Here is a 20,349-nt window from a genome sequence, read left to right as displayed (position 1 = left end):
TTAATCTAACGATTCATTTTTTCAGTCCGATTCGATTTCGATTCGATTCGATTATCGATTATCTCCCCATTAATTCACTAATAGCAACTTATACATGTTTATTTGCATATCTGAATGAAAAAAACATGAATTATTTAACATTGCAATATATGTTTATTGCTCTTAAGATTCCAAAATAAAAGACTGAAGTGCAAGTAACTACAAGTGCAAAGTAATGTATTCTTAGTCAGAGGTAGCATTCAATAAAGTTTCAGTTAGTCATTTTAAGACGTTCTTGTGGGAATCATGTGTGGATGCAATTCATAACGTAGTTCAAATAACAGTTTGTACTTCTCACACTTTTCCATTTCCATCTGGGTTTTGCAAACAGAGTCAATAAAATGAGCCCTGCATGAGTAATACAAGCAGCTGCAAGTAAGCATGCTAAACTTGACATCCAAACAGTATTCTAACGTTAGCTTTGAGATAAGGTTACTGCTTGATTGCATACTGTAACTTAACTTCGTTTAGTCTCCTCAATGTACTATGTTGTGATAAGACCTTAGCAGAGTTTACTTTAACTTTAATGCAGCGGTTTTGAACAAATTTGCGCAGCATGGTCACGATGCTTTTAATAGCAATGTAGCCCACTGTGTTCTATGCAGTGCTTCTATGTGGCAACAACAATCCTTCAACAATCGTGACTATTTTGTTAAATGCACATGCAGAGGAGGAGCAGCGGGCTCGTTACGAGAGAGAGCGGGCGGGGCGAGGAAAGACTGTGTGAGTAAGTGGCAAGTGCAGCTCAATGAAATTATTTTATCTTATCTTTAATTTAAATAGCAGGCCTACAACATAGAACATCAATGTGTGGTGGCCGGTTTTGATTTCGTGGTGCCCAGCCACAGATTAGTCAACGTATGAAAAACACTGAAGGTGTAAAATTAAAAATATTTAGCAGCACACGTTATGCTTGACGAATCGACGCTCATATTTTGCGTCGACGTATTTTTTGCGTCGACGTCATCGATTACGTCGACGCGTTGTCCCAGCCCTATTTCCAATAGAACTTCGCTTAAGCTATTATTTATTTTGTTGTCGTTTTTGCGGATTGTCCATCTGAGACGACACAACAATCTAAAATCTTTTGGAATATTCAAAAATATGTCTACACCCTTTTTCAAGAATTCAAGAATATGTGTACACCAAATTTTAGTGTGAATACCCCTACCTGAAAAAGCCTATAAGGGCCAATTAACTTTTTGGGTAGGTTTTCCCCCACCATTTCTTGCATGTTTGCACCTGGTAGAGGGCTTAGGCACACAGGTGCATTCTCAGTGCAATGAATCTTCTAAACTCTCTGTTTGTGCTCAGCAACAATAAATGTTAATTCTCCCCTGAAATGTTCTGGTTTCTTGTGTTACAAGTGCTATTGAAATAACAATGAATTCAAGTGCATGGTCCAAATTGGATTTGTACATAAGTTGCTAAGCTGCACTGACTAACTGTGCCCCACAAACAATTGGCCAGATTTGAGCCTTTTGTTACTGTAATGTGCATAACCTTCTGGTTTCAAGTTCATCACGCCAAATCACCATAACAGTGGTGAAAGAGTTAGGTACACAAGTGCATTCTCACGGGACCAATCCTTCTAGAACCATCTGTTTTCAGATATAGGGTTCATGTACAGGGTACCTGTAAAGCATCCTGGTGTCTTTTGTTTAAAAAATGCTTTTCAAGCACCGCTGAACAGAAACAAAAATCTAACTGTTAATTTCCACACAAGTGGTTAAACTTCCCTGCCATATTATACCCAACAAGCAACTAATGCAAACAGAGCTTTTGTAGTCTTGACCAGGGTAGCCATGGGGTTTCAGGTGAATCACGCCACTGGAAGTAACAGAGTTCATAAAGAACTATGTCAAAGCTGAAGCATTTGGCATCACACAGATACTTGCAAAACATCTGGACAGAGCTGATGGGGCCAGATGATGGGGAAATGAAACAGGATGCAGAAGTGCTAGTACTGAAAGCACCAGAACAGCAGGAGATGGAGCAGTGTCATTGTTTTGGAGTGAGGTTGGGTTCAGAGACATTACTTTGTAGAAATTTGTTTTCACTTTGACATTAAAGAGGAGATTTGTGTAAATTATTGTAAAAAAGTCCAAATTAAATTAATCCTTTTATAAAAGCTGTAAAAGGGGAAATATCCAAGGGGGGGGGAGGAGTACTTTTTATAGGTACTGCAAACTGAGGGGGGGGGGGGGAACTAAAACTAAGCTGATTTTACCTTTACTTCTATTTACTTTTAGTTAGTTTTGCAATGTTCATTGTTTTTATTTAGTTTTGATTTTTTGAAAGTTAAATTAAAAAACTAAATTATTGTTTCACTGTTAAAATAATTCTAACTCTAATAACTCTGGTTCAGACAGCGCTGACTATAGGCTCACTGACAAAGCCAAAAGCATGATCAAGAGCGGAAGTGAGATCATGCGACTAGGTCCTCCACCTGCCAAGCTTGAGAACTTGATGCGCCCTTCCACAGCCGGGTGAACTCTCTTGGACTCGCTGATGTAGCGTTCCACCACCGCGATGTCCAGATCGCCTGCAATAGATGAAGTAGCGCTGAAACTGGCATTGAAATATCTTTCCGGTTAAGAAAGGCAGAACAAGAAAAACACTTCTCCTTTCTGTGCCCCAAACCTACCACTATCGTGCTTCAACTTCTCCTCTTTGATCATTGTATAACCATCACCACCATCCGCAATGTAAGATGGCATGACTAATTTGTAAACCTTTTCATCTTCCATTGGCTCATAGCGTGGAACTCGACACTCGGTGCAAAGGATGTGGACAGATGTCACACGCTGGAAGGGTTCCCGAGAGAGATCAAACTCAACCTGAAAGCCTGCAGAGGCATCGTAGAAAAACCAACAACTTTAATGCCATGAGAAGTGTAGGGTAGCCCCATATGCATTGACATGTGACATCAGACTCCTTGGACACTGCTGTACCTGATACTTGTAGGAATTCCCCTGTGCCCCCTCCGTGCCGTCGCACGCCATGCTCAAAGGCCTTTCTGATGGTGGAGCCTTTCAGCTGAAGCAAGTCAAATGTGGATCCAAAGGGCAAGACTGCAATCAGATCCTCCATTGTGATAGAACCTGCAATAATATTGAATTTAGTCAAGACAAATATACTGTTCATACAGGGCTGGTTCTACAACTAAACTGAGAAATCTCTTTGCAAACCCTCCTCCACATTCATATTCTTATTTTACCTACAAAACCAGGGACAGTCATGTAACAACTGATAACCTAAGCAAAGTAGCATTTCTCTGTACTACCGTAGTGTTAAACATTTTTGCGGACTGGATGCCTACATCTCACCAATGTGACTTTATATTTAAATATCGAAACTAGAGGCAGACACAAACACACCATTTCGAGCACGCTCGTCAATGGGTGACCGCACTGCCCCACCGTTTAGCAGGCAAGCGCTCACGTGGTTCCACTGAACCTCATCGGCATACTTGATGTTATGGTCCACCTGCAGCACACAGTGAATGGAGTGAATGATTTAAAAACACAGTGTTTAGCAGACACTTTTCATCCAAAGTGACTGGATGACATATGTGAATTCTATTACAAGGGACAACATTGTCCCTAGAGCAACTCGGGGTTAAGTGCCTTGTTCTCAAGGGCATAACAGTGGAAACCAGGAATTGTACCCCCAACTTTTTCAGGCTACTGTATGCTAGGCCAGCTCCTTCGCCGCTACGCTACCACCACCCCACCGAATGCTGGCCTGTGTACACTGTTAGTGAGTCTGAAGAAGACTGAAAGGTTGCAACGTTATTCTAAGCCAAGCATAACAAAATAAAACACAAGAAAGGAAAAAAAATCGACTCCTTTTAAAGGTGCTCTAAGCGATGCCATGTGTTTTTTAGGCTAAAACATTTTATGTCACTTACTCCAAACATCACCTAACCCAGTGTTTTTCAAAGTGGGGGCCGGGGGCCGCGAGGGGGTGCCAGGGGGGCCCCAGCAAGTTGGAAGGAAAAAGAAAAGCAGCAAATACATTTGAAGAATGTAAAATATACCTATTACTATGAGGGTTGTTATACAATGCCATTATAATCATTTGTCAAATATCTGTACATTATATTTTCCATGATAATGACTGGGAATAATAGTAGAGTGATAACTCTCATATAGCAGAAAGCCCCAAATGCAATTTTGTACACACTGTATGCTCCATCGCGAAGTGCTTGTGGCTAAAATAATTATTAGGATTAGCTTAATGTATTTTACATTTGCCGTAGTATTGTCGATGGGTTTAATAACATATCAAGGGGGTCCTTGGCCAGAACCTAGTGGTATTTGGGGGGCCTTGTCGTGGAAAAGTTTGGGAACCCCTGACCTAACCAACCACTAGCTGTCTGTGTCCTGAATACACTGTAAAAAAACGTGATCTCTGTTGATAGCCCAGGCTCCAACAACGGCAACAAAAACAACCTGGGCAAACCTAGCCCATAAAAACATAACAAACTGTTCTAGCAAATCACAGAAGAGATGCGCGTTTAGGAGAGTTTCAATTGCACGGGAGCAGCACGGGAGGGAGGGGAGGAAGTAGCGAGCTAGCTCTCTGTTTTGTTTGAAAGTCAACAGAAGTGACGTTACCCAGCATCGCTTAGAGCTCCTTTAACTGTGATGTGCACGATGACCCCTTCTGACTATCCAAACACATGAATAATGTATATATGCAAAGTGTGGCCTTTTTTCTTTCTGAGTTAACATTTAAGTTTGGCCAAGCACTCTAAAAAGTAACATAAGAGACTGAGTGAAGCCTGCTCCTACCATATACTTTATCCAAACACATGACCATCATCACCCTCGGGAACTTTTCAGGCATTCACATTGCAGATATTCAAAATGTTGGACATTGTACCGGTTTATCAGTATTATCAACAAGAGCTCTCTCTGGGGAATTGCACTTGGGTGTTGGCAAATCCCTATTCTATTACATGGCCTAAGGGAGTGCACTGTTTTGTACACACCATGGCGTCACAGATGAGATTGCCCAGGTTGCACTCGCGGAACCGACACTCCTGTGAAGTCCCGTTGAGATAGACCAGAGTCTTGCCCACAAACTGAGCTGTGTAATTAGCCAAGCTTTTCTTCCACTCCTCAACGTCAGCAAGGATTGCAGGGTCTGCGGTTATCACAATATGATGGTGAAGCAGATATCCTCTCTCTCTTTCTCTTTCTCTCACACACACACACACACTGTTTCTTGTGTACGTGTATACATACATAAACCACAAGTTAAGAATGTGCAGTGTAGCATGCAACAAGTTTTAGAAATCATTTTTTAGAAGCAAAAAAATAAAAAGCATTCATTATTTAAGGTACTGATATCATTGTTACAGTAATTGACCCGGCCTTTTCCATAAAACATTTCAAATGGAAAATATGTTAATTTACCTTGTTGTATGGAGCTGTCCAGTAATATTGGATTGCCTTCTGCCTTAAGAACATTTCCACTGTTGTCAAAAGTCACTTTAAGATGGCCAAGGTATTTCCCAAAGGCGTAAGCCTGTACCACAGGCACCTGTCGGCCATCTTGTGATTTCACCATGTAGGGATAAGGTCCAGCCGGGACCTCGTTGGACGGGGCTATTCCTTTAGACAGAGGAAGGGGGACAAACACAAAATGAGGACTTGGGAGTTTAAGAGGTTGAATGAGGTTAATGTGATACTTTCAGTACTGCTCTTTTGACTATTTCCTTTGATCTTGTCAACAGTACTGTGATGGCCAGGAGCCTTCTATGCTGTATGTTCTCAAGCTTAAAACACAGCTAAGAAACACAGTAACAGTATGTAGCAAAAGCCCTGAAGATTACATTCCTGTGAAATGTAGCACAGTGTGTGCATAATTAAATACACTGCATAATATACACTATTCAAATTTCTTGCAATATATGGACAAGATCAAAAATGTGATTTAATGCACATTTCAAGAGTTTCCAGTTAGGATTTCTTTTTCAAATGGGTAAAATGTGCATTAAACAATTGGGTGGAAACACAGCTGTTGTGACTTCAGGTCACTGGCCTTTACAACCATTTGAGCAAAGTCTGAACACTGAATAGAGATTAAAACCTTAGATCTTAGATTTAAATACAAGGAAGTCAAAAGGCAAAACAAAAAGAAACACACTTCCTCTCTGGTAGAAAATGGGTTTGCGGAAATGATCAATCTTTTTCCATTTTCCATGTTTTCCAAACATAAAGAGCCAGCACACTAAAACTCCACTACTGTGTTGCATACATGCACATATGATCTCAATTACAGTTCAACTCACCCTGCCCATCAGTTACACCCAGTTCATTAGCTGAAGCAAAAACAGTTTGTCTGGACTGGAGTGAGCAGTGGATGGGGCAAGTGGGCTGTTATGGTAATACTCATAGTGAACAATTTGCACAAGAGTCTGACTTAAGACTGTTAAGTGGACTCTGGATCCAGGTCATTTAGGATCAGACAAGTAAATTATCTTGCTTCATGGCAAAGAGCATAACAGATTCCCCCCCCCCCCCCCCTCAATTTCTATATATTTTGGAACAAGTATATTCAAAAGGAACACTTCGCTGTCTTTTCTTGGTCTCACAGAAATAAGGTCAAAATCTTTTACTAATGTTAAATTGAGCTCAATTATATGTTCATTTTAGCTCTCCTCATCATACACAGTACAATCTACCGATAATATTCCTGCTTTATTCCTGCTATTCCTGCTAATGGCTACAAAAATGCATAAACATAAATGTCTGTATAAAGAACTAAGAATACATTAGTGCTTTGTTGTGCAAAAGACTATGTAGATGAATATGTTACATGAATGTAGAGTTATAACATTCTAACAGGCATTGTGTAACCTGCGTTGTGTTGAACCGCGCGACTCAGCCCTGCAGTCACCCTCAACCCCGCAACAGTAGCACCTCAGATTGGAAGTCGAGTGTGCTAGCAATCGAGGTGAAGTCGAGTGTGCTAGCAATCGAGGTGAAGTCGAGTGTGCTAGCAATCGAGGTGAAAGCCCATGCTGCTACATGTAGCTCACCCTCACATGACTCTTAAAGTGAGGAAGGTTTACACAGCGTACATACTGCACTGCTACGGACTAGCTGGCTGCCGTTACACTCACCTGTGTACAGGAACGTGTTCGTGTGTCCTCCGATCACCACATCCACACCTGAGACCTTTTCTGCAATTTCTTTGTCTACAGTAAAACCAGAGTGGCCGAGGGCAATGATTTTATTAATGCCCAGAGTTTTGAGTTTGTCAACTTCTGTCTGCAGGGCTGTTATCTCATCGTGGAATATCAGGTGTGGACCTACAGTGAAGAGGACAAAGACAAGTGAGGTTAATGTACCCGATGCTTTAGAGGGTGCGTACCAGGTGCTTTTGAGAAGGCATTGGCCATGTTGGATGTACTTTTGGGTTTGTACCATTCTGCATCACCCCATTTGGAGCATGTAGTGGGTGTTTGATGTGCCATATTATACTGTACCATGAATCCTATATACTGTACATTCTCCTCTTTCAAAGTGAACATTGCTGCTTGGTATTGCTGCAAATGAACCCTCATTATATACTCTCTAATACAAGAGCAACATTGGTAGGGACGGTGTTGCTCTGTCAGTGACATTATCAGGTGTGCTTTTTTTTAACACTATGTTGTTTTTACCTGGCATAGACAGAGCAGGTGTTTAACACTACCGGTATGTTGTTTTTACCTGGCCTGGACAGAGCAGGTGTTTAACACTACCGTTATGTTGTTTTTACCTGGCATAGACAGAGCAGGTGTTTAACACTATGTTGTTTTTACCTGGCATAGACAGAGCAGGTGTTTAACACTATGTTGTTTTTACCTGGCATACTGTAGACAGAGCTGGGGCCTGTACTACGAAGGGAGCTTAACCTACCCAGATGTAACCCAGGGTTACTTTGTTAAACCGGGGTTGACAAAACCTGGTTATCTTAAGTGGTGTTAATCGGTACTACGACGCTGATTATGAAGTTGATTTGTTGAGCCGGGGTTAATCTAATTGGAGTTTGTGCGCATTCACATAAAAGGGGCGGGTTGCAGCGCAAGTCACCACTTTCAATGATGACGCGATCACCTTATTTTACGGATGAGGAATGCACAATTATTATGACAAGTTATGAGGAATTAAAACCCACTCTACGACAAAAATCAAATACGTCGGCAGTGAACAAAGCAAGGCTGTTGGCAACGTATTGCAGATCGGGTAGCCTAAATGCCTAAAAGTAAAGTTTTATTCCCACATGTTCTTATGTGTTACGGAGGATTAGTAGCTTGCGGAATGTCTGAAATGAGTTGAAATAATTAAATAGCCTATTTTGAGTTCATAGAAAGGCCTACAGATGCAACCCAATTCAGAAGTGGGCATATAGATTACAGTAATAAGGATAAATAAATGTTTAAGTAGCCCCCATTGACTGATTTAGTGTATGCCTAATCCTGTGAACATTTCAGATGCAACACCATTGCCAAACACACATGGCAGCAGGTGAAAATGAAACACAAAAACATTATTCAGAATAGTAGGTTTATATAGTTATAGCTTGCATTAATATTTCTTAATTATGAAAACATGTAGGCCTAGCTTATAGCCTTCACTTGGCTTTAGGCTATTCTTGCTCAGATGTTCCGCATCAGCATACTGTAGGCTAGGCTAGGCCTATGTCCGATTTATTTTCGGACATACAGTATTCTTGTTCAGATGTTCAGCATCACCGATTAGATGGAAAACATGAATGTCCACGTAAGGGCATTGCTATGACGGGTGACATTAGAGACGCTTAGATCATCTGAGAAAGATAACGAATTCCCTCGGCTGACAATCTATATCTTCATAGAGAATATATATATATATATATATATATATATATATATATATATATATATATATATATATATATATGGCGGTCTCTATATATATATATATAATATATATATATGGCGGTCTCTAAAAACTCTCGAAGTTACCCAGATAAGCCAGTAACCCCGCTTCGTAGTACAGGCCCCAGGTGTTTAACACTACCGGTATGTTGTTTTTACCTGGCATAGACAGAGCAGGTGTTTAACACTACCGGTATGTTGTTTTTACCTGGCATAGACAGAGCAGGTGTTTAACACTATGTTGTTTTTACCTGGCATAGACAGAGCAGGTGTTTAACACTATGTTGTTTTTACCTGGCATAGACAGAGCAGGTGTTTCTCTGGATGTGTATCCTACCACAGCCACTTTCTCTGAACCCATGTTGAAAACCTTGTAAGGCAAATATTTCCCTGAAACGCTGGATGCCAGAGAGGCATCTGCTTTGATGTTAGCACTCAGGATGGTGCAGCTCACATCTTGCAGAAAGGGACTGACAAGGCCTTCCCATCCATTGTCAAATTCATGGTTCCCTAGAGCCTGGAGAGGAAGGGAGAGAGGGTGAATAAGAGCCTTGCCCAGTGAGTGTCTCTATGCCATGTTACCACTGCGACCCAAACCTGGCATGTTAACAGGCTACATTTGTTTAGATCAGTGGTTCTCAAGCTGTGGTACAGCTGGTGGTGGTGACTCTCTCTAGTGGTATTCCGGGAGTCTCCAAGATGGGGGGTTTTTTCCATGAAGAATAAATAAGCACTACAAATGATATTAAAATACATGTATATAATAAAAAATACCAGTGATCATTTAAAGTTTTTGCCTTTCTTGAAAAAATGACGCAAAACCATATGTGCAATGTAAAATATGTAGTTAAATTGGCCAACGCTGATGACTTAGTTCATACGGGTGACGCTGCTAATTGGTCGTGGCGTTAACCAATCAGTCTTGTTCTATTGCCATATATTTAATATCTGCGGTCCAATGTCAGACTCAGTCAGTCATGAAGTGACCGCGCTAAATTGCTCCCTCCTCCTCCCCAGCTCCACCTGTCTACATCTGCTTAGGATAAGGGAGTCTTTTGGACTCCCATCTATGCTTGTTATATGTTCTCACGCAGCAGCATTTTTCAGCGAAAATAGTATTACTCATGCAGCTTGTTATGCAGCTCTGCAGCAGCAGCGTCTTGAGCAGATCTAGGCCTCCATGACTGCATAATACCTTGTACATACATCAATAAATGCATTCTCTCATCCATCTGTGGGTTTTTTGTCTGAACTGTATTTTTAATGCTGGTCATAATGGTGGTACTTGGAGAGACGATTGTTTTCTGAGGTGGTACCCATTGTGAAAAGTTTGAGAACTACTGGTTTAGATGTTGGTGACATTTTAAAGGGGTTAAATTGGGACATTCATCTAGAGTAGTTGCCCCTTGCCATGGTTTAAACTAGGAACAGTAGAGAATCAGTAGAGTTGGCGTCTGTGCCTTATGGTGATCTGTGTATAAAGGCCAACGCCCACTGGCAACCACTATGGATTTGATGCTCAAGAGATAGAACAATTTTCTAAAGTTTGGCGTTGACGCGTGTCAGACGCCGCCAGTGTGGGCTTTGCTCCGTTAAAATAAAGTAAAGAGTTCTTAACTTTGGCATCATTTGACATGCGTCAGACGCCCCAGTGGATGCTATCCTTAATGGTGTTTTGTCTGGTGTATAGTCTCAAACAGATGAGAAGTGGAAACCTCACTCAGAGCAGTGTGGTTTCCACTTGTCTATTCAAAGGAACAGTAGAAACACAGTAGGGACACGTAGCCTACAGCACCAAGACCACTATTTAATATACTGTAGGTTTCTTCTAATCCTTACTGGTGATGTAAACATTTGTCTTAAATGACCTTATATATCTTATTTGCTATCAAATCAAACAAGCAGAGAAGATCTCGTATCACTACTACTGTGACTAATGATGTCTCTCCTTTAGCTTGCCACTCAGAATCCCAATTGGCTCTGGATTTAAAGCCCTTTTGTGTATCTTAATGGTCACAGAGGGGAAAAGGATAGCCCCTGTCCAGACATGTCTAGCTGCCCTCTCATCAGCACCTCCAGATAAGATTCCAGACCTCTACATCTGGGGGTTGTACTCCATGGCATTAAGCCAGTCCCCATACACAATTATGGAAACCTTCAACTTAGTCTGCGTTCACAACATCCACTTGTTGATTACATAGTGCACTAGTGAAAAACTATATTCACTGTATAGTGCACTATATAGGCCTAGTAAATGAGTGGATGTCCAAAAATAGGCTTCATAACGTTCTGTGAGAACAAATTAACAAATAACGCACGTTTGTGAGATTTCTAACAAACTACTTGGTTATACTGTTGCAACTCAAACGAGCAATGGAAGTGCACAATCAGTTGCAAAACTGCAAGACCTGCCACATAGCCTTTTTGTTTCAACCATTCTCTGAACCAGCGGTTTCTAATAAGCAGAACTCTTTAGCCCCAAAACCCTAACCTGACTCTCGCCTGATGAATTTCGTTCTCTTTGAGTAAGCAGAACCAATAGGCCTAGCCCAGGGGGCGGCAACCGGAGATGACAACCGTTTAATTTAAAGACGCTGCAGCTTGGACCACCTCAACTGTTTGATTAGCCCATTCTGGTCTGCCATTCAATATATATAGCCTAATTTAGACCAATAGGCTGAAGACAAGGCCCATGCTACTGGCCCCCAGAAAGTTTTTTTTTTTTTTTTTTCAATTCCTTGTCAAAAAATGGCTCTTCTGAAAGTAGCCTAAAGATTGCCGACCCTAATGGTATGGCTTAGCTTTCTATTGCCTTGCCTACCTTCTTGTGACTCGAAATCAAAGTAGGCCTATTTAAGTTGATGGGTTAGTAGCCTACTACGTCACGATGCTTAAAGACGCGCACTAAAGATGCACGAGCTGGGTTCCAAGATGGCGTCCAAGTGGTCGGGCGTATTTCCACGTGCTCCTTAAGTTTAGGGAGTTTTTGCAGTATGTGCTGATATTTTGTCACTTGTTTAATGTAGTGGCTACTTGAGAAAAGTCAGTTGAGTTGTTTATTTGATTGATGGGCAGAGGAAGGAAGAAAACTCGATCGAAAATGTCTAAGAAAGAAAAAGAAAGAAGCAGGGCATCCTCTCAAGAACAGGAGCCTGACCCGGAGTGGTTTGATGCCGATACCCCTTCTGCCCAGTCTGACCACGATGGCCTCGTCGTTACGTTGCCTGAGTCACCTGATAAATGCCCTCCTTCAAAGAGAGCCAAAGCTGATGTAAACTCTGCTAGTAACATGGAATGTAAACCCCTACCCAGGGCTAATGCTGGCGACGTTCTGGCAGCTATAAAGGGAATTAGCGACAAGATGGACCACACCTTTGTTAAGATAGCTGCCATTGAGAAAACTTCAGAAATTACATCCTCGAAGCTGACCGAGCTCGCTTCCACCGTGCAAAAGCTGGTCTTAAATGTCAGCGAACATGATGTTAAGATAAACGCAATGGAGCGAGAAATTGGGAAATTGAGAGATGAAAATTCTACATTAAAAGCCAATTTAGCAGATTCTCAGCGCTACACAAGAAAGTGGTCGCTCAAACTGCATGGTCTGAAGGAGGATGATCGTGAAGATGTTTGGGCACGTACCATTGAGGTCCTACAAAACGTTGCACCGAGTATGAAGTTTTTTAGGCTAAGTCTAATCTCACTTCCTATCCTTTCTGATCCTTTTTGCACTTTTACTTATTATTATCATTTCATATGGTTCTTAAGTTTAATTCTTTAAGTTTAGCATCTTTAAATGTCAGGGGAATTCGTGACAAACGGAAAGCACTTTTTCTTTATTGTAAACACTCTGATGCATGTATAATATTCTGCCAAGAGACTCATTCTATTGACTCAGATGTTAAGTTTTGGAAGTCCCAATGGGGGGGCTCTGCTTACTTCAGCCATGGGACCACTCACTCTGCTGGAGTTTTGATACTGTTGCACAAGTTCAGAGGGGTTGTGATGGACTCATTTACCTCAGAGGATGGTCGATGGATAATCTTGATTCTCAAAGTGGACAATGTTTTTTTTGTTGTTTTCAACGTTTATGGGTATAACTCTGTTTCTCAAAATCGAATCTTATTCGTGGAAATAACTAAGTTGGTGCAGGAGAAGTCCTTCAAATACAGTGACCCATACATTATTATTTCAGGAGATTTCAATGAGTGTCTGGATGATTCAGTGGATAGATACCCCTCTCGCCCCAGGTTACATAGTATTAATAGCAATATTACAGATCTTTGCACAAATTTGTCCGTTGTTGATGCATGGCGTTTTCTTAATCCTGGAAAGGTGGATTTTACATGGGCTAATAAGGCTATGACTTTGCGTTCTAGAATTGACATTGTGCTAATCTCCGCCACTGCTTTGCCTTATGTTAAAGACATTATACATAAACCTTCTCCTTTGTCAGACCATAAACTTGTTAAACTGATATTGGAAGATGCCAGAGTATCTAATCAAAGAGGCTACTGGAAATTTAACAATACACTCCTTAAAGATACACTGTTTAATTCTCAAATTCGTGAGTTAGTTGGAGAACAGTTAGATGACTCTTCTGACACAGACATTAAACGTCAGTGGGAATTCTTTAAATATAAAGTCAGAATTGCAGCTATAAAAAGGAGTAAAGAGTTAAAGAGAAATAAAGCCCAAACTGAGTTGAATCTCATTGCTAAACTCAACATGCTCCAGCAGAAGGCACAAATGACCGAGGAGGATGTGAAGGAGTTAGCCTTTATCCAAACAGAACTTGATGAGCACTATTTGGAATTTGCGAAAGGTGCAGATCAAGGGTTAAATGGATGGAGGAAGGTGAAAGGAACTCTAGCTACTTTTTCGCACTTGAAAAGAGGAATGCCCAAAGGAACTCTGTTACAGCTTTAAATATTAATGGTAGCTATTGTGCTGATCCTAAACAAATCTCAGAACATGTCACTCAGTTCTATACTGAACTCTATCAATCTAAACATACAGACATTGAAAGCTTTCTTGAAACAGTTAGAGGGAAAACACCTTTAATAGGACGTGAGTTTAGAGATTTATGTGACTCTACCCTATCTACCTGTGAAATTAAAAAGGCTGTTATGGCAATGAAAAAGGGTAAGTCGCCAGGTATAGATGGACTCACCACAGAGTTTTTTGTACATTTCTGGGATTTGCTTGAAAAACATCTCTGTGCCTTGATTAATAAATGTATTTCTGATAAAGAAATGACAGACACTATGAAACAAGGCATCATAACACTTATTCCCAAACCGGGTAAAAATAGTTTAATGATTGATAATTGGAGACCAATCAGCCTTCTTACTATTGAGTATAAGATAATAGCAAGTGCTTATGCAAACAGATTAACACAAGGTCTAGACTTTATTATACATGAATCACAAACTGGGTTTATGAAAAATCGACACATTAGTAACAACATTAGACTAATTCTTGATTTAGTAGATTATGCTCACTTAGTTGGAATAGATAGTCTCATACTTTTCCTGGATTTTTATAAAGCATTTGATACCGTTGAACACAATTTTCTTTTTAAAACACTTCCGAGTTTTTGGTTTTGGCGACAGTTTTATTAATGTGGTACAAATGTTTTATAATAATATAAATAGTGTAGTTATTCTTGGAAATAACACTTCACAAAGATTCAGTATCAGTCGTGGAGTGTGACAGGGGTGTCCATTTTCTCCTTTTTTATTTTTGATGGTTGTTGAGTTACTCTCTATAAGAATACGTGAAGAAAACAGTATCTCAGGGATTGACATTTTTGGTAAACAGTTGAAAATTTCTGAATTGGCTGATGACGCCACCTTATTTTTGAAAAATAAGGATGAAGTTCCTAAAGTCATTGCTTTAGTGGAAGAATTTTCAAAGGCCTCTGGTTTAACGATTAATTTGAACAAATGTGATTTGCTACCCTTACACAGAATGACAGACTTCTATCTGTAACATAGCTGTGCGGTCTGTAGTGAAGTATTTGGGTATACATATCACTAATAACAATATTGAAAGGCAAAATCTTAATTTTTCCTCCAGGTTAAAAATGGCTAAAATGAAACTGAATAGTTGGTTAATAAGAGTTCTACTGTCCAAAGCTGAAGGGTTATCACGTTTTGTTTATCCCTCTCTCTGTCTTTTTGTTAATGATTTTGTTTGCAAAGAGATAAATAAGTTAATCTTTAATTTCATTTGGAAGAACAGAACAGCTAAACTCAAAAAAGGGATAATCACTAACTGTAAAGGAGAGGGTGGACTTGAGGCAGTGAACTTTATTGACCTGAATTATTCCTTTAAAGTGAACTGGATTAAAAGGCTTTTGTGTAGTCCTCTCTCTATTTGGAACTTTATTCCGCATAATGTCTTTAGCATGGTTGGTGGTATACATTTCCTGCTACAATGTGATTACTCGATACCCAAACTTCCAATTAAGTTGTCCAAATTTCACCAACAAGCACTGCTATCTTGGAAAATCTGCTACCTGCACAATTTCTCCCCACATTGTGCCTTTCTTTGGAATAACTGTAAGATCATCAGCAAGAACAAATCTATCTTTCTTCAAAACTGGTATGAAAAGGGTATCAATCGTATTGTGGACTTGTTAGATGGCAAAGGGGATGTGCTGTCTTATGAACAATTCATGGCTCAACATTGTTTCCCTCTACCTTTCAAACAATATAAGTTGGTAACAAAGGCTATCCCTTCTGGCTTGTTACAGCTACTTAAAAGTCATCTTGGTTATAATGCAATTAATATTACTCTCTCTACACTTTCTCTAAATGGCGTTCCAATTACTGACAAGAAGTGCAGTAACAAACATATTCGAGTTGTGCTTCAGGAAAGAAATAAGATCTCTCCTAGGGGGAAGTTCTTCTGGGGTGCAATAATTGGGCCCATTAACTGGCGTAAGTCCTGGTTAACTCCCTTTAGTACTGCATAAGTAACAAAGTCAAAGAAGTGCACTTTAAAATCTTGCACACAATATATCCAGTACATTTTCTTGTTTCTAAATATTGTGATACTGAAGATATATGTACATTTTGTAAGGGTCAGAGCAAAACTTTGACGCATTTGTTTTACAGTTGTCCAATAACTAAGTTATGGGCAGACATTGTGAGCCACTGGTTCTCAGGGAAATACCCTAATCTTCAATTTTCTTTGAAAGATGTCTTTATGTACTATGAAAATAAGGAAGACACTAGCTTAGAATTTATTTGTAATTTTGTTATTTTGATGACAAAGTTTTATATACACAAGCAAAAATTTGCTTTAGCCACCCCAAATGTACAACAATTTAGCGCTGAACTTGAGTCCTTTCTTGAAATTGTTAAAAGATTGGATAACAAAAAAGCTACAACATTGCTTAAACATTACAATAATGTGCTTGTTAATTCCCCTTGTTAATTGTCAGTTGTATATTTGTATTATGTCTTTAATAAAATAAAAAAATAAAAAAATAAAAAGATGCACGAGCTGCCTTTTCATTTAAAGCTGTTTCAAACTTACAGTCAGGCGCGCCTGCAGGTGTACGTCCGTACGCACTGTGCGTACCATCAAGCTACTCAACAACAGAACATTTCCCTTGTGTGTGTGTATTCACACCAAATTGGCCTACCATACCTTCCCAAATATGCACAGTATCCCTTTAGCTGCATGCCATTGGGCTATTTACCATCTATTACGTGAAGTTAGTGAACACGTTATCAAAATTAACGTGCACGCATTTTGTTTGAGCAGGAGAGAGAATACGCACGCAGACACGCAATAGGCTACTTGTTGTTTTCTTTTACTCGGCTATCTATATATGGTTATCAGCACACAATGTTGAGCTAATTCACTAACTCAATACTCATCATGGATATCACAAGTTTAAACAACGAAAACAGAAAGGATGGAGGCAGCAAAGCTAGGAGTTATTCCAGATGGGCAAGGTAGGCAATTGGTGTGCTTGTCAGAAGACTGCGCTAAAGCCAGACGTCACGTTACGCTAGAACAAAACTAAAGGTAACTTCAGCCTGTATAGGGCTGTATCAAGTTGTCCAAATGAATAGGTCATTGTAGACATTGTCGTTGTATTATTGCATGTGGATGTTGTTATGCTAGGCTACTTTTTTGCTGACCAATGCACGGACCTAAAACGGACAAATATTGTTCACGAGTGATTTTTTTTGCGGGGGGGGGGGCGGCGTACCATAGCATTAATTCCTGCAGGCGCCCCTGCTTACAGTAGCCTATAGGTCTAATCATTATCTCAAAAGACGGCGAAAGGGGTATCAATTCATTACAAGAAACACATATTTTAGGCTACATGAATTACATCCCTCTAGAAATGGATAAAGAGAAAGGTATGACTGTCTTACCATTGCATCGTATCCGAGTTTGTTCATGAAATAGGCTGCCTCTGCACCTTTGTATAAGTTGAACCAAACCGTGCCCTGAAACTGGTCGCCGCCATCCAGCAGCAATACATTAAGTTCCGTTCGGCGAAGCTGTGATATTTTCGTATGCCTCCTCGCCACTCCACCGAAACACGGAGGTTTCGTGCATTTTCCCGAATCCTTGCTTGTTTCTTCTATCCGTGCATGGACATCGTTGGTATGAAGCAAGGTTAAGTCCCATGCCTTTCCGACGATAGCTTGAGCGCAGAGGAAACTGCAAACTAGTGTAGAAAACCGCCACTTTTCCGTCCCCATCTCCGTCTCTGCGATGAGGTAGGCTATAGGCTATGGTCTTCTTCACACGCACTGAAGTGCAGATTGCACTGCTGCGAGCCTCAAAGCGAGTTTTAGCCTAGGCTACTCTGACACCGCCAGAAGAGGGCTGGCTTTTCATTGTTTCCATGATTTTAGCGTTCAATCCAACTGGCTGAGGAAACCATGCTTGAAACTTACAAAACGTACCATAACAACCCATACCAAAACAAAAACAGATAATGAATAACATAATAATTTAAAATGTATTATTGCATCCATTTTAACAGTTGCAAAGTTATGAAAAATAGGTAAAATGTTGATGTTGGATGTAAGGAGGTCTGCTCTAGTGACCAACCAAAGGATGTTAGCTACACCCATTTATTGACCAAATAAACATTGCATTAGTCCTACCTGCAGTAGGCCTACATTAAAAAGAAAAAAAATACTTGTAGGCCTACTTTTGAATACTTAAATCGTTATTCATTATCTGTTCACAAATCTAAAACATTTTGACCACCAAATACAAAACAGGATAACTCAATTGTTGTTTATTTACGTTTAATGATGTACAGATCTGGTCCATTTCATGATCATGGAGGATGTTCTGTTCATGCACACACACACACACACACACATTCAAAAACTGAACACAAACACACACATGAACATGCTCAGGAGCGAACACAGGCACGCAGACACACACACACACACAATATACCTTTTTTTTTATTACTACTACTTAATTAACTACTTACTTAATTTATTCTTTAAAGTTGAGCTGGCTCTTGAGCACAAGACATTTCATTAGGCCTGGCCTACTGATAAATCCTAGTACATGACAATAAACTTGAGCTATTTAAACTATTGAAAAAAATTAACTTCAATATGGTCTATCACATTATTGCATTTAAAGAATCCCTTCAAATGTGCTTGCGAGTAATGAGTAGGCTACTTCATGCTTTCATGATGTAGTGGAGTCATAAGTACAGTATTTGTCATTAAAATAAAAGTAATACGATTCCAAAAATATGAACACTCAAGTAAAGTATTAATAAGTATTTTTTAGTCAAGTGTTATCAACTACTAACACTATATCCACAGCGTGCAGAACACTATCTCACTGCTTAATAAATATAAGTGAGAGATTTGGGCCTATAGGAGTAGGCCTGAGCGATAGCCCCCACCCCTCCAGCCACAAGGTTTTAAGGTCTCCTCTCAGACTGAACAAGTTCTTCTTAGGCTTAAAAGCATTTGGACAGATGAGATGGGGCCTCAAAGAAAAAAAAAACCCACAGAGGAAGGAAGCTCACTGTCACAAGTCTGTGGTTGTGCTGACGTTTATTACACACAGTATAGCTCCTCTAATGCCGTCTCCTAAGAGCTCTTCAGTTAGTTACAGTAGCTAGTTATACTTCATTAGTCCTGTAGGAAATTTGTTCTCTGGATTTTACCCATCCGGGGGTAGTGTCCGATTCACTAACCAGTAGGCCACGGATGCCCCATCAGTTGTTGTGTTCAGTTGTTGTGCTTGTAATATTTGTATGAACGTTACAGTTTGCATACCAGGAGAAAGTGGGCGTGGACGATGCCATCACTTATCTTTTACACAGGACACATTCTCACCTAGACAAGGGGAAAAGTGCTGTGAGAATCATGTTCTTTGATTTCTCAAGTGCTTTTAACACCATCCAACCCCTCAGACTGGGAGACAAGCTTTTGCAGATGGGTGTGGACGCTCACCTACCTGGATTACAGACTACCTGACCGAGCGACCACAGTTCGTCAGACTGAAGAACTGTCTCTCTGACACTGTGATCAGCAGCACCGGTGCGCCAAAGGGAACTGTGCTCTCTCCAGTCCTGTTCACCCTGTACACATCTGACTTCTGCTACAACACAGAGTCATGCCACATGCAGAAGTTTTCTGATGATACTGCAATTGTGGGGTGTATCAGGGACGAGCAAGAGGAGGAGTACAGGAGCCTGGTGGAGGACTTTGTGCATTGGTGCAAACTCAATCACCTTCAACTCAACACTTCAAAGAGATGGTGGTGGATTTCCGCAGGTCTAAGCCCGCTCTGCTACCAGTCTCCATTGATGGGGTCAATGTGGAGGTGGTAAGCACCTACAAGTATCTGGGTCTCCACCTGGACAATAAACTGGACTGGTCAGCCAACACTGATGCACTCTACAAGAAAGGTCAGAGCAGGCTGTACTTCCTGAGGAGGCTGCGGTCCTTCAATGTGTGCAGCAAGCTCCTCAGGATGTTCTACCAATCTGTTGTGGCCAGCGCCCTCTTTTATGCAGTGGTATGCTGGGGAGGAAGCACAAAGAAGAAGGATGCTGGGCGACTTGACAGGCTGGTAAGGAAGGCTGGCTCTGTAGTGGGAGCTGAACTGGAGTGCATCACTTCAATATCTGACAAAAGGACCCTGAACAAACTGATCAACATCTTGGACAATGAATGTCATCTACTCTACAGCACTATTAAAAAGCAAAAGAGCTTGATCAGCTGGAGACTTCGCTCACTGCCATGCACAACTGAAAGGCTGTGAAAGTCATTTGTCCCCAGGGCCATTGAACTGTTCAATGCCTCACTAAAGGGAAGAGGAGAGATATACTTCTCTGCTTAGTCTGTCTGCCTCTCCACCCTCTCCAT

At 40.6% G+C, this 20,349-nt stretch overlaps 1 protein-coding gene across 1 annotated transcript; it reads right to left on the bottom strand.

Moving 5' to 3' along the window:
- Positions 1-516: 516 nt before the first annotated feature.
- nt5e (5'-nucleotidase, ecto (CD73)) lies at positions 517-17,792 on the bottom strand. The gene is made up of 9 exons (XM_076272204.1): positions 17,359-17,792; positions 9,254-9,476; positions 7,178-7,366; positions 5,466-5,663; positions 5,039-5,193; positions 3,420-3,528; positions 2,994-3,143; positions 2,687-2,887; positions 517-2,584 (listed from the first exon to the last, which is right to left on the bottom strand). The coding sequence occupies exons 1-9, from the start codon at positions 17,689-17,691 to the stop codon at positions 2,418-2,420; spliced, it is 1,725 nt and encodes a 574-aa protein (XP_076128319.1). The 5' UTR covers positions 17,692-17,792; the 3' UTR covers positions 517-2,417.
- Positions 17,793-20,349: the final 2,557 nt, after the last annotated feature.

This window comes from Alosa pseudoharengus, unplaced genomic scaffold (genome assembly GCF_046254945.1).
Source record: "Alosa pseudoharengus isolate Yale_2024_CS ecotype anadromous, Long Island Sound unplaced genomic scaffold, YU_APseudo_1.1 YU_APseudo_1.1_scf_7, whole genome shotgun sequence".
Classification (NCBI taxonomy): domain Eukaryota; kingdom Metazoa; phylum Chordata; class Actinopteri; order Clupeiformes; family Clupeidae; genus Alosa; species Alosa pseudoharengus.
Note: the sequence above shows the minus strand (reverse complement) of the source record. Positions and strands in the feature narration are given on the sequence as shown.

What these genes read in the sequence shown, in the direction of transcription:
- nt5e (XM_076272204.1), bottom strand. Translation starts at nt 17,691, where the DNA reads ATGGGGACGGAAAAGTGGCGGTTTTCTACACTAGTTTGCAGTTTCCTC. An exon ending in GAACACGTTCCTGTACACAG is followed by an intron (nt 5,664 to 7,177) that starts GTGAGTGTAACG and finishes CTCTGTCTAAAG; the next exon opens with GAATAGCCCCGTCCAACGAG. An exon ending in GGAATTCCTACAAGTATCAG is followed by an intron (nt 2,888 to 2,993) that starts GTACAGCAGTGT and finishes ATGCCTCTGCAG; the next exon opens with GCTTTCAGGTTGAGTTTGAT.